Raw genomic sequence first — 15,289 nt, 5'->3', positions numbered from 1 at the left:
TTCTAAGGTGTGGCTTGTCTGGCCAATTGTCACCTCTGTGTGTCTTGCTTCGGCGTTTCCCTTCGGTACCTTGGACAGCACCCTCCTCTTGTGATATGGTGTTTTCTCCTGATAGACTTGCAACTGGTTCAGGAGCCTCCGATTCGTTTCGATTTGAATTTACCACTTCTCCTTCTCTGTCGTCTTCCGGTTCGACACTGTATTCAGGCTCTGAATTGTATTTGTCTGCTTCTGGGAGAACCTCTCCTTGCCTTTGTTCTCCTGCTGCCTCAACTGAGATTGGCACTCCGTCACCTCTCTCAAACTCACTGTCAGCTTGAGGGACAAGGCTGTTCTCAGTGGGCTCTCCTGTAGTCTCAGATCTTTCTTGACTGATCTCCGACTCTGAGACTTCTCCTCCTGAAGTTGCTGTACCGGAATTTTCAAGTTCCTCTTCAACAGGACACGTTACCCTTTTTGTATGGCTGGCATGTATCCAGTTGGGAACCCCGGCACACTTCACAGCAGTAGTGGTCGTCAGTATTACTTGATATGGCCCCTTCCAACGCGGCTCAAGACACGATTTCCTCACGTGCTTCTTGACAACCACCCAATCTCCAGCTTGCAGAGAGTGTCCTGGTTTGCCGATTGGTGGTAACGTGTTAGCTTCCACCTGGTGAGAGAAAGAGCAAATCACGTCAGCCAAACTTTTGCAGTAATCCAACACCATATCATCTGTAATATTCACTAGTGCATTTGCAGGTACCGCCGGTAACCTCATTGCTCTGCCCATGAGGGGACAGTCCCGTTTTCTTATCTGGCGTGTTTCTCATAGACATCAGCACTAAAGGTAATGCATCTGGCCACTTCATGTTTGTTGCTGCACACATTTTTGCTATTCTTGATTTTAAGGTACCATTCATCTGTTCAACTAGTCCTGATGCTTCAGGGCGATAGCTACAATGCAGCTTTTGTTCAATGTTGAGTGCGGCACACAGAAGTTGAATCACCTCATTGTCGAAGTGTCTTCCCCTATCTGATTCTATAGAAACCGGAAACCCGAACCTTGGTATTAATTATCTGAGTAATAGTTTTGCAACTGTAAGACTGTCATTCCTACGTGTAGGACATGCCTCAATCCAATGACTGAAAACACACACAATCACCAACACGTACTTCAAACCTCCACAAACAGGCATTTCAATGAAATCCATTTGCATTTTGTTAAATGGACCTCCAGCTCTCCCAATGTGGCTCAAAGTTACCACGGTTCCTTTTCCAGCGTTCATCTGTTGACAGATGACGCACCTGTGACAAGTAATTTCTGCGGCATGTCTGAATTTTGGATTGAACCAATCAATCTTAAAGGATCTGATCATGGCATCTCTTCCTAAATGTGCCTGCCCATGGTATAATCGGGCAAATTGTGACAGAAGACTGTTTGGCAAAACCAGTTTTCCCTCTTCTGAAACTCATATATCATCTGCTCTTTGTACACACTGCATTTTCTGCCAGGAACGTTTTTCTTCTTTGCTAGCACGGCTTTGTAATGTCTTTAATTCATCTAGGGTATCAACCACTCGTAATGCTAGGCTTAAGGTAGTGTCATTCTCAGGCTGTGGTAACAGTTCCCACTGCTCCTTAAATGATATACAGTTTAATGCACAAAATCTTGCGACTTGGTCTGCATAACCATTCCCCATTGACACAAAGTCTTGTGATCTGGTGTGAGCACTGCATTTCACCACGGCAATTTCAAGAGGCAACTGAATCGCATGTAACAAATCTCTTATTTGTTCTCCATTTTTCACTGGTGAACCAGAGGATGTCATGAAACCCCTCTGTGACCAGAGTTGACCAAAATCATGTACAATTCCAAATCCGTATCTGCTGTCAGTATAGATTGTGACTTTCAAATTTACAGCAGCATGGCAGGCTTTTGTGAGAGCTATTAATTCTGCCACCTGTGCAGAAAACACTTTCTCGAGCCAGGAGGCCTCGACTATGCCAGATATGGTACATACTGCGTAGCCAGCTCTCAATGTCCCTGCTGAATCTCTTAAACAGGACCCATCAACGAACATAATGCAATCGTTTTCCTTTAACTGGGTATCCTGTATATCTGGGCGAGGTTTGGTACAAAGCTCAGTCACCTCCAGACAATCATGCTCAAATTCTTCCCCATCTTTGATTTCTGTATTCTCATTGGGAAGTAGAGTTGCCGGGTTTAGCACAGTACATCTTTTTAATGTAACATTTGGTGACCCCAGGATAATTGTCTCATATTTGGTAAGTCGTGCATTTGTCATGTGTTGTGTCTTAGTTTGTGTCAACAGAATTTCGACAGAATGTGGAACCAATACTGTCAAAGGGTATCCCATGACTATGCCCTCACATTGTGAAAGGCTTTGACCAACTGCTGCGACTGCTTGCAAACAACCCGGTAAGGCTGCTGCGACAGGGTCCAAAGTAGCTGAAAAATATGCTACAGGGCGATTTGCATCTCCGTGGACCTGTGTTAAAACAGACAAAGAACAAGCATCACGTTCATGACAGAACAACAGAAAAGGTTTCTCATAATCAGGCATTCCTAATGCTGGAGCCCTGCACATGCACTCTTTCAGCTCTAAAAATGACTCAAGCTCTTCTTTTGTCAAAGTGATTGTGTATGGTTCATCTTTGACTTCTTTTCCTGTCAGTTTTATTAAGGGCTTTGAAATGATCGAGAAGTTGGGTATCCACTGGCGACAGTAGCCCACCATTCCCAAGAACATCCTGACATCTCTCTTTGTTGTTGGGGGATTCATTTGTAAAACAGCTGTTATTCTTTCTTTTGATATTCTTCGGGACCCTTTCTCAATCAGATGCCCTAAATATTTCACTTCTTTTTGACAGTACTGCAACTTTTTAGGTGACACCTTGTGTCCGTTCTTTCCGAAATGATTCAACAATGCAATGGTATCATATTTACAGCTGTCTCTGGTTTTGGACGCGATCAACAAATCATCAATGTACTGCACAAGAGTCAAATTGAAAGGCAGCAGAAGAGGTTCCAAATCTTTCTTCAATATCTGATTGAAGATGGATGTAGACTCAGAAAACCCCTGAGGAATTCTGCACCAACTGTACACCTTATCCAGGAATTTGAAACTGAACAAAAACTGGCTGTCTTCGTGAAGTGGTATCGAGAAAAATGCTTGTGATAGGTCTACTACAGTAAACCATTCAGCATCACAAGGAACCTGGAACATTATTACCGCTGGGTTGGGAACCACAGGGCAGCATTTTATCACAATTTCGTTTATTTTTCTCAAGTCCTGCACAATTCGAACCTTTCCACAGGGCTTCCTCAAACCCATAATAGGAGAGTTACACGGACTGCTCAGGACTTCTTTCAAGACTCCCTGTCTGAGAAAATCTGCAATTATCTGTGTCACTTCAATAAGGACATCCTGAGTCATGTGGTATTGTGGCACTTGTGGGAACACTGCATTTGGCTTTATCTGCACCTTGACTGGACCTACTCCCTTGATTAATCCGACCTCTTTTCCAGTCAAATCCCACACCTTCTCTGTTACGGATCCTTGTAGATCAGCAGGTAGATCGATCAAGGTAAACACTGGGAATAGAGTAATTAGAGGGTAATCTTCATTCGTCTCTCCTCCTTCTTGTATGAGTTGACCCTCATCTCCCTCATCATCACTGTTTGTCTGTACCTCTATTCCACCATTGGAACAGGTAATCGAGCATATGGTTTTGCATAATAAATCTCTCACTAATAAGGATACTGGGCTTGAGTCGCACACAACAAATCTATGAAGGCCCTGGAATTTCCCAAATTCACCCTCACTGGATCAGTAATCGGATTAGTCAGATACTGGTTAGTCACACCGACCACTCGTATGGTGCGCCCCGAAAGAGGTAATCTCGGTACTTCTGCACTGCGAACCATAGAGCGTGTAGCTCCTGTGTCGACCAAAAATGAAACTTTGTAGCCCAATACTTTTCCCTCTACATATGGGCCTCTCTGATCTACCTCTAAAGATGCTGCAAGCCTGCATTCTTCACTGTCTGAGCTGTCATCTGACCAGTCTTCATTCATATCACTTTCACCTCTTAATGGGAATTGTTGTACAGTGTTGTTTTGGTTTGTTACCTGGCCTGTGACCTGCTGAGGAAGCGTCACCTGTTGCTGTCCCATCGGAGCTAAGGGTAACTGCATTTGCTGTCTAGGCACCATAGGGATCTGCGGTTGCATTGGTTGTACTGACACTGTTTGAAAACGGGGCATTTGTATTTGCTGCATGGGTTGCACCCCTGACATTTGCACCAAATTATTTTGAAAATTCTGATTCTGGTGTCTCATTCTTGGACCTCGTGGATTTTGTAGTGTACCGGTATTAATACTCTGCTGAACTGTACCATCCTGCATCATATTCGGACAATCCTGTTTCCAATGCCCCACGCCCCCGCACGCATGACATGGTGACATCTTTTTCACTCCTTGACCGTCATTTTGAATAACAACATTATTCATGTCCGAACCACGGTTCACAAACCCTCGACCTCTACCTCTCGGCTGTGCCTGAAACACACCATTCAATTGCGGTTGTTGCTGTATCATTTGCTGAACACCATTTCCCTGTATTCCAGCCTGTGCAGCTCTTATCTGCATCACCATCACTTTCTCCTTCAACTTTTTCTGCTTCAACTCAATTTCGTCACTACAGTACTTTGCATACTGTAATACTTCATCAATCGGTTTAGCTTGCCAACAAATTAGATGATTTTTAATCATCTGGCTGACCTCTGGTCTCAGCCCTTCGACTAATCTAAACACAAGATGATTCATGTCCTTCGGTTCAATTGTTTCAGTACCACTGTAATGTTTGAATGCCTTCAACAACCTTTCATAATATGCATGTATTGATTCTTTAACCTCTTGAGAGGTCCGGTCGATTTTCTGCCAATCAGTCACCTTCGGCGACACCTTTTGTTTCAAAAACTCAATTACTTTATGATAATATTTCATCACCTCTTCAGAAGGTGCTCCAGTCACCTTATCCCTTGCCGGTTCCCTTGTGGGCCAATCTACCCCTCTCTTACACTCGAGCCACAAGTCTGGCGGAACAATAATCTCAAACAAGGTATTCAAGTCTTCCCAGAGACATTTCGCAAGCTTCACGAACCTATCTGTCTGTTGATACCACTCAATCGGTTTTTCTCTCAACCTGGTATAATCATTCGCAAAGGACAAAATGTCTCTCCTGGACCAAGGCACATGCACCAAAACACCACCAGCTGTTTCTCTCATAGGTAGGATTTTCACTGTGTCTAAATTAGGTGTGACTGTTGTTTCATTAGATCCTGGGCTATCTCTTTTTCCCTTATCTCTTTTCTTTGCCCACCGGCCTTCCCATTTCTCTAGTGCTCCCCAAATTTGTGCGCTTTGCAGCAACTCTTTCAAGTGTGTCTTCATGCCTGCAGATCTCATGTGTTCAAAATCTTTCGTGTCAAAATCTAATCTGTAACTCCTTTTCAAATGTTTCATGTTTCCAATGTCGATATTGTATTTGTCTGCTAATTTCGTTAATCTCTGGTGTACTTTGCCTACCTCTTTGGTAATCTTAGGGCATAAGTACCTTAATTCTGCCTCAGTGTATGATTCCAACCTATTCACTCCCATTGTTCCATCTACCAATTCAGCAGCTTCTGCTCCTAGTCGTACTAGATTCAGGTATTCATCTTGTTTTTCTTTCTCAGGTTCGGCTGTAGTCACTGTAGTCTTTTGTGAAGTGCAAGTTTTCTCTAACCGCTCATTCAGCTGTTGTACTGTAAAACCCTGCAGTGAAATATTCCCTGCATGTATCATTGGAGTGTATGAGGTATTTGTACTCATAGTTTGGGAAGTCAGGACTCCTAACCCTGCTTGCCGCATTGCCTCAAGAGGTGCCCCTATTGGACTGAGGTCCATTAAGGGTCTTGATTGTTCGCAAACCTGTCCTCCCTTGGCCATTATTTGTGGAGTTCTAATAGGCCCTCCTCTTATCGCTTCATGAGTCATAACCCCCTGTTCGCATGTCCCTGTTTTCTCCTGTGCATATAACGGTACGGGGGGACCAACAGTAATAGGTAGCGATATAGCGGCAGGTGTCTGGCCTGGTCCCAAGCTTCTTGGAGCGGCAACACCATAGGTCTGCTCTAATGTCCCTGGTGCAGGTTCTTTCAAAGGACCCGCTACTGGGTTATACCCAGGTATCAGTTGTGGCGGTTGTGACACTAGCTGTGGAGTTGACTCAATCTGTATTAACCTAGGCTTTGTATATATCGGGTCCGGCGGCACCACCAAGTTCGTAGTGGTCTCGAGCACTGGGACATCTGGGTAAATTCTTTTTATCTGTGGTGGAGGCTGCAACTGTATCGGCGAGTCTGGTGCAGTGGGTACACTGACACCATTCTGTATCAAGGCGGTATCGCTAGTCTGTGCCGTATCAGTAACTCCCTTCTCCTTCGTCTGGTTCCCAGGATCCAAGCTAGTACTTGGAGCACTGTCGTTCACCGCATACGGTGGCGGACGATCATGTAACAATCTATCCATATACGCCTCATCATCTGAACCATCCTCTGCTACCAGAACTGTTAACGCGTCCGTCTATGTTAATTTATACACATCGGGAATCGTTTTAGGCTGATGAATCTTTGGACCCAGTGGTGAGACACCGTAGGACGAGGTAACTGATCAATATATCGTTTAATATGTCAATAACATTATCAACAGTTAGCATCAAAATATATCTCTCCTTAGACATTAATAAGCATTCGGTGCAACCATGACCTTTCAGTCATGAATAATCACACCTTAATGAAGCTTTTTATGAGTTTTATTCCCTATTGATTGCAATCTAATAGCAAATGCGTCAATCTTAAAACCAAGAAGCAAGTAAGCATAATCACAAGATGACAACCATGATAGACTTTCAATAATGCAAAGATCAGAAGCATAGACAATCAGTTGACTATAAGCAGATCGTAATACATAGAATCTTCTATAGATACAAGTTCAGCATAGCACCACGTCAGTTTGTCAGTCGGGATGGATGCCTCATCTAACCTCTAATTAGCATTAGCATGTTGGACTTCATGCAAAACAATTTAGAACATTAATTTGGAAAACATCTAACTAAGATCTCTAATCAAAAACACACAGCAGTTGGTACCTAGAAAGAAAAGGCAAGTAAGTAGATTTCATTAACAACATTTATAATTACCCTCCTCAAGATAGGTCAGCATACAGGATCAGTCTTCGTCTTCGGGACATCAGTTAGATGACCGTCAGTCTATCTAAGTTAAAGGCAAGGGTCACTTTCCTCATAAGGAGGAAAGTGTAATGGGGCAGTCTGTGGACAAGGATGGTTTTATCTAGGTCTCAAATCACCGAATAGAGTGACAGAGTTTCGGGATGCAATCGATATCATTCCCTACCTAATGCTGTTTGTCTCTTGTGTCATGGGTTTTTATCCCTTTTTCGTAATACATTCCCCCAAAATTCTATTGGTCAGTCAATACACCCCACCATTGGTAACCTATCAAATTATAAATTAATTAATGCATTTTGTCATTTCACGATAATTTCCTAATTTCTTATTGGTCTTCATAATTGACGTATTTTCGTAGGTGGCTCATCCGGGGTTACTTCACCGATCTGGCACACGTCGGGTCAAAAGTTCTCTTCTTCTCGCTTTATCGTCCTTGGAAGTGTCTATTATTGTTTCGAAGTACATATCTTTTATGCTAGAAGCTACTAACATGCGGATGGGAGAAATGGATGTTGTTGCAAACTAGTGAAGAAAAAGAACAATCGCTGGGTCATGGTCTTTTGCAAGTCAACACACTGAAGAGACAGAAAAATATGCTTTTAATATGAGAGCTACACAGCTTTCCTCGACTCACGCTAACTTAAGATATATGGCTCTAACGAATGCAGTCTTATGCGTTTTAATGTGTACAGATTAGGCAAACTATGAACGATTATTTCTTACAGTCGACATTAGTTTACACACATGAAATCCTTTACGTTAATGAATATGTTTCAATGAATATTTTATTTAATGCAGCATTGTTAATCATAAGCATTTCACGTCTACAATATGTAATATTAAACTACGCTCTCTCACCTACTTCCCACCCCCACTGTATTCAATGCAAAGTCATGCCCCACCAGTAGCAGCATCCCGCTGCCTCCTCTGGACTTGCCTTGTGTATCGACCAAGAAAAAGTGGCAGATGCAGTATGGCACAGGCTTTTCAATGCCAGCTGTGTGTATCGATGCAGGTGTGACAATCCCTTAGTAGATCCGTGTACGCAAAGTGGTACGGGGCGGGACATCCATCTGGATGAAAGGTAACTGACACACCCTGTCCCTCATGCCCCACAGTTAAATGTATTCACCCTGCACATAGCAACTCTCTTGGTAACAGTCAGGTAAAGGTATTGCTGCTTTCCACCACTTGCATCTACTGTATCATGCATGAATCAGAAATTTCAAATAATCGAAACTTTCTCATTAACTTGAAGAGTGATGTGTTCATAGGTAGTCTGTGGTTACTTTGAAAGTCAGGTCTTCCTTTTCCCCTTGGCTTGTGTCTAACTGCAATAACTGTTAGGTCAAGCAGGCCTCTATTGCCTTCAGAGCCTTTAGATGATAGCTATTCTCCCTTGAATAACTAGTGTGGTTCACCACTTGCTGTCTATTGGGAAATAGCTTAGTAACTCAAATGGTTCTGGTTTCATGAATCCACCTAGTTTAAGTGTTTTTATCACAAGCTGACAAGATGACCTTTCTCTTGGCATAGCAGTTGCCATATCAAAAATGTGTGTGTGAAATTTAACCAGAACTTCCTACAGACTATAGTGGAAAGCAATGTGATTATGATACTATGAATAGTGGTGGAGCTACCTTGGCTCACTTATCTAATGGTCTGCCAGGAAGAGATGTCTCACTTCAGCACATTGGACTGAACTGGAAAGAACACCACCTGAGCCTGCAAATGAAAGTAAAAAACTTTAGCAACTGGCATTCTGGGAGTTTGGTAGGTGAGCTGTCAGAATCATGTTCCTAGAAGTGTGGGACATGACAGGAAAGTACACTGGGCTTCCAATTTTCGAAGGAAAAGTATCCTTATTTTATGAGGCTTGAGGGGAGATCTGCTTTGAAGTGGAAATCTATTACTAGCAGAGGTATTTTTATGTAATTTAAAACTGGGAAAGAAAGACACTTGGCCTTAGGAGTCTATGACTTGAAGAGAAAGATACTTATACCTTAATTCTATGACTGAATGGGATGGGTGTCTCTGACCATCCACAGAACCTGGAAAGCAAAGCAGAGTAGGGCAGTATACAACTGTGATTTCCACTTGAACTCGAGGAGAAACTCGAAACTCTGCATAATGTATTGTGTTTTCTGTGTCTTTTTTTCTTCAGGACTTTTTTGTAACAGGTGGGTTCGCCTTTCTATGGCTCGTGGCCGCATCTGCCTGGGGCAAAGGTTTGATGGATGTGAAAACAGCTACACGGCCAACCACGCTCATTGGTGCTCTGCAGCCGTGCCAGATCAAGGGAGCCCTGTGCACTGCCGGCTCAGCCCCCTCGATGGGCCTCGCTAACATCTCTGTGGTAAGAAAGCCCTTATTGGAGGAGGGTAAAGGGTGAAAGAAAAGGTGTAAGATAACCATAAGTTAGGAGAGAGAATCGATGCAAGGTGCACAAAGGGCCCTGAAATAGATATTGTTGACCATCCACCAGATCTGCCTGGCAATGAACAAATTCCTCAGTCTGTGGACAAAAAGAACATCTTTCTGTGGTTTCCAAGCATTGTTAGGTGTAGTGTTGGCTATAACGAGCCAAACACAATACAGGACAGCAGGAACGTCCTGGAGGGACAGGAAAAGGAAAGCAAGGGTTGGAATTAGGGTTGTTGAGGACAAGGCAAGACGGTGAGGAGGGTTGTCGAGGACAAGGCAAGACGGTGAAGAGGGCAGTTCCTAACTCAGTAGGCTACATGTATAAGGTGGAGGGTATTACATATAGAGAGAGACGGCGCGTTGTCTCATCACTGAGGAGTGATGTTTCTCCCTTGTGCTACAATAGGTGCTTAAAAATGACAATGTAAACCCAGTAATAGCAGTTTGGTGATTTTTGATTGTCTAGCCACCTAGTGCCTTTGACAGAGAAATTTTGCATAGTCAATGCCATCTAAGTTCTTAAAGAAACTATTGGAGTTGTATTGCGTTAGAATAAGCATGGATCCAAAAGAACTCTAAGCACTTACTGATTGACCCTTCCATATTAGTTATCCATCACTGCAGATGATGCTCAAACCGCATTGTACATCACAGTCTCTGCAGGTACTCCCCTCTTCTAAAATTGTAATCACACTGGTCACTTGTTCAGCTTATCTAGTGTCTGGGCACTATTACTTAACTCATACGGTGACCCTCCCACAGGTATGAATGGGACCATGTTATGTCCATGATTCAGCTTACATCTGAGTTGGTCGGGGTAAAATTCTGGCACTTACGACTGGGTGAACGTCTTTTTCACTTTATCAGTCTTGCCATGTAGAATACTCTCTTCCACCTCAACTTCGACACCTGGGCCTAACTTCACCCACCAGCACAAATCCCTCAGACCCTTGTACTTTTACAAGCCCTGTGCCCCACATGGGCAACGTCAAGCAACCTTGGCCTCTGTAAAGTGGTGTGGTGCCGGTGGTGCCACTTTGTCACTGTGTAACTGCTCGATGGGTCACGCATGGCTCATCCTTGACCACATGTTAACATAGCTACATACCACACACACACACACAGGCCAGCTTCAATGAGATATATTTTATCTCCTTACATTTCCTAGCCTTCTCAAGCTTTTACTTCAACTCTTCATCATCTGGCACCATCACTCTAGAAAAAGATAGTCTTTGCCTGCTGCGTATTCAGTTGCAAAATTGTACTTGTGCTAGTTGGCCAACCACATCATTATAATTGGTGTGGCCAGGCCAAACCTCTGTATTGTGAGGAAGTGCACTAATGATTTGTGAACCATTTTCACACTGATAGAGAATGCCCCCAATGTGTCCTAAAATAGATCGATAGTGCTGCTTGTTCCATAAATAAATATCTACCATCGGTGCCTTTCCTAAGATACAAAACATATGACGTACCTGCCATGCAGCACACAATCAATGAGCACTATCATCAGCTGTGAGTATAACTTGCGTCCTAACATAGAAATGTGCAGTTTTGCAGCATTTTAACATTACCTGTGATATTATCAACCCACATTGTCATTTATCACTCCATTCTAAAACGCATTTCTTCATACACAGTTTTCTCTTGGCTCAAGTCATATGTTTGAAAGCAGGGATAAAACTATGGTTAAATTCACTGAAATTAAAGTTTAAATATAATTGACTTTATCTGCGTGAAGCAAATTTCGTATTATGGGCTCACTTAATCCCCACTTTGGCTGAGTAGTATAGTATGTCTTATGTCTGATACTTTTAACTTTCCAGGGCAAGACCACAGTTTTGCAACATCTCTCACTCTGTCTGTACTCTCTCATCATGCTTCTCTTCAGACCCTTTAAACAGTAAAACACTGTCCTATTGGTCATATACCTTCTGACTCACAACATAGGCCAATGCTACTCCAAAGGCGTGTACTCAAACAGCCAGTTTCACATTGTGACCAAGGACATGAGATGAACAGTGTAACTCTGTCTGGTGGTACCATGATCTACAGTCATAGGTAGACGTCAATGTGTCCTCAGCATGGCAAACATCTTATTGCCAGTGAGTAACGGCTGACTAGCCACATACCTTCCTCCTCTCCACATGAAACACGCAGGTAGATGGTTTCTTTGAAAAAAGTAGTTTATTCTATAAGTGAAGACACCATTGGCAAGCTGTAAAACCAATTATCTTCTTCAGTTCCATATAACAATGAGAGAAGCACTCAATAGTTAATCGAAGGCACAATTCAATTCATAACATGCATGTAGACACTATTGTAGTCGGAGTCCAAAATCCAGGCTGAGCTGAGAAATTGTTGTGAAAGATGCAAGAATAAAGTAGAACACGCCACATATTAGACTCCTTGAATCAACGGACTGAATGTGAAAGGACTAGATTTTGGACTCCAAATACAATAATATCTAAATGGATGTTATGACTTGAGTTGTGCCTTTGAATACCTATTGAGTGATCTCTCATTGTTATATGTACCTGTGAAACCTTGGGAGTGAGAGCACCACAGTTGTGAACTTTGAAATACCTACCAACTAGTGTGGTGGGCTAGAACCATCACTGCCTTTGTTGTTGTTTTCTCTTTCTCAGTTCGACTGTCATCCACACAACTACAACCTAGAATTAATACTTAACTGCCACCACTCTAAGTTTCTTGGCCAAAGAAAGGAATATGTTTACTGTTGAATGATGTCTAGTCACACTTTGATTTTTCTTTACAGTTATTTGGATTCCTGAACTTCCTACTCTGGGCTGGAAACCTATGGTTCGTCTACAAAGAGACGGCTTGGCACAAGCAGCCCCCGAATGCTGAGAATGCGCTGGAGCGTGGCGAAGAGGAAGAGAGGCAATGAGATTTGTATGTTACCCTAGACTGGACTGCTCCTTCTCCTCTCCCTGCCCCTCTCTGAGCTCCCACTACACCCTCAATAACGCCCCAGGAGAGAAGCATCCGCATTGTTGCGTGCCATGCCAAGACTGATTTCCAGAAAGTTTCTAGCCTGGTTTAATATCCATTGTTAATATATGGTTCTTGAGAATAAACAACTAGGCTTCACTGCCATCATGACCTGCTCGAGTATCATGGGATGTCTGGCATACCCATTTCCTCATCATGAATTATTCAAAGACTGGGCTTACTGCGATTAAACCTTTTTTTGTGTCTCGTTAGCCACACCTTTTTCTCCGCCTTAATGCTTCAATTGCTATTGTTGGCTTACCCATACAGAGGCTGCTGTCCCGCATTCAACTCCTGCCCACAATGGGGTTGATAGCCATACCGGGGGTACAGTTCCATGGTACGGTTACAGTTCCATACCGAAGTAACGAAGTACGTGTTCCTCTTTGTGGCTCCTGTCAGCATCCCGGGACGCCCGCCCCTGTTCTGGAGAAGTTCCCCATACAGAGATTACTCTCCCAAACTTCACGTAGCTGTTCAGTTGAAGTTGTCCAAGACTGGGGCGCTCAATAGCATGGATACTGCCCAGCGTTGCTGGCAAAAGGCCTTCTGTAGCCAAACAAAGGCTGAGAATTTCTTATATGTCCAGTCATCACATTATGATTGGCCTGTCAGACGCAAAAAATAATAATACCCTATTACCTGTAGAATCAGGTCTCCAGAAAAGGGGTGCACCGACCCGATTTACTCCTGAAAATCTGGCCTGTATACCCAAATCTTCATCCAGCCCCCCACACCACACATACACCAGACGGCAGAGCTTAGTTGCAATATCATAGCAGGGTATTATAAGTAAAAAAAAAAAAAAAAAAAAAAATTATTATTCATATGAAAAGCCGCAAAACGTTCATCACCACAAAAATAAGCGAATCTTAAAATTTAAATATTTTTTTTATAACCAATCACAACCCTTGTTACTCCCTACTTTTAGTGCCAGTGCACGCCCTTATGTGAAGCCCTATCTTGAGGAGAGCAATGTGTGCCTCAAAGTGTTTTTAAAGAAAAAAAATTTATTTTTGCTATGATTTAAATATTTCAGTTCAGTTACGATTAAGATGTAAAACATCTAATCCCTCATCATCCCCCATTTACCATAGTAGTGAGCACACAAGCACACCCAACAGCCATCAGATTGAGTCAGTATTTCCAGTCACTCTGTTTTCCAGGGTTTTGTATAAAAAAGCTGTTCTTTTTGTCTTGTATATTTATAAACTTTCATAACGGTTCCGGGAGTTGTCCCCATGTTATCTCAGGCACATGACGTGTTAACCATAAGAGCAAGTCATACTTGCTTTGGCATGAGAGTACAGTTATGGCAGCTCCATGGCATAGAGGTGGTGCATATATCTGGCAGGATCAGATCCCTCTTCTTCAAGGACAGAATGGGGGGAGCCTTGTGTAACTAGGTGGGAACTGAAGCCTGATCACTTCTCAGCACCCTCAACCTCCATTTCCCAACTCATCTCTCAGGTTACAAGGAATCAAGTGCAGACGGACTCCGGCACATCATACTCTTTGGAGCACCTGAGCTCGATGGCAGTACTGGCTTGATTCAGAGTTGGGCAGTAATGGAAATTCTGTCTGATATCTGGAGGAAGTCCTAAATTCAGAGGCGAATGGAAGAAATTGCACCTAATACTAAAGTATGCCCTTTATGTTAAAAGAATGTCTAAACAGTGGGGCTACAGGTGTGGATGATGTAGAATCCGCAGTGCATCTGATCACTCAAAGTAGCTATCACCTCCTGGGTTCCCTGGGAGTCCATGGGAAAAAGCAGCACACACTGGCACAACCACAGCAAGGAGAGGAAAGAGTACATATTGTGCTTTGTTAGCAGTGCAATAAAGAGGGCAGTGTGTACTATTCTCACCATCCCGGATATTTTCATACACCTGCAGCACATATTCCTTTCCTTCCTATGATCTGGGAATGTACTAAAATAAGCAGTGCAAACTCCCCTCCAATACTGAATCCCCTCCACTAAAGTGACCAGCGTGCACAGAACTCCCTCATGGGTGTTTCCATAACTAATGAGTTCAGTAGGCATGTTTTCCCATCACGATCTAAACTCAGAAATACTGCACCTGTGTTTTAGACAGAACGCTTTGTCCCATAGTGCAGAGCGTCCATGTTATTAGGGTTCTTACCTATGAGGGTCCAGGAGTGAAAAATGAGGAATGTGTGTGTGAAGGTGCTGGGTGATGGTAGATGGGGGCATGTCCTGACCCTGTAAAAAGGGGCTGAAGGGATCAAACAAATGTCATCCTCGAGCACATGTATGTTGATTAAATTTTTAGTTTTCAGAGAACAAATATACATAATAAAATATTAATAAAATGTTTTAAAAAATGAAAGATTTTTGGTGTTTTATTTTTGTGGTTGACTCACTCAATGCAGAACTCCATGCATCTCTTTTTACAGTGTGACTCATAATGATAGACCAGAGGTTCCACTTTGAGCTCCATGGACAGTGCGTGCGATGGACTGCCCCACCTCTGTTCGCCCATTCAATAGCTACCGATTCACTGTAATTATTTGGTAATGGAGGGAAAAGT

The 15,289-nt window shown here is 43.0% G+C and overlaps 1 protein-coding gene across 1 annotated transcript in view; it reads left to right on the top strand.

Moving 5' to 3' along the window:
* SYPL2 (synaptophysin like 2) overlaps window positions 1–15,088 on the top strand; it is a 60,905-nt gene extending 45,817 nt beyond the window's left edge. Inside the window, exons 5-6 of the mRNA XM_069238370.1 lie at window positions 9,460–9,651; window positions 12,499–15,088. Coding sequence (XP_069094471.1) covers window positions 9,460–9,651; window positions 12,499–12,630 — 324 coding nt within the window. The 3' untranslated portion in view covers window positions 12,631–15,088. The remainder of the gene's footprint in view (window positions 1–9,459; window positions 9,652–12,498) is intronic.
* Window positions 15,089–15,289: the final 201 nt, after the last annotated feature.

The sequence above is a fragment of the Pleurodeles waltl genome, chromosome 6 (genome assembly GCF_031143425.1).
Source record: "Pleurodeles waltl isolate 20211129_DDA chromosome 6, aPleWal1.hap1.20221129, whole genome shotgun sequence".
Lineage (NCBI taxonomy): Eukaryota > Metazoa > Chordata > Amphibia > Caudata > Salamandridae > Pleurodeles > Pleurodeles waltl.
Note: the sequence above shows the minus strand (reverse complement) of the source record. Positions and strands in the feature narration are given on the sequence as shown.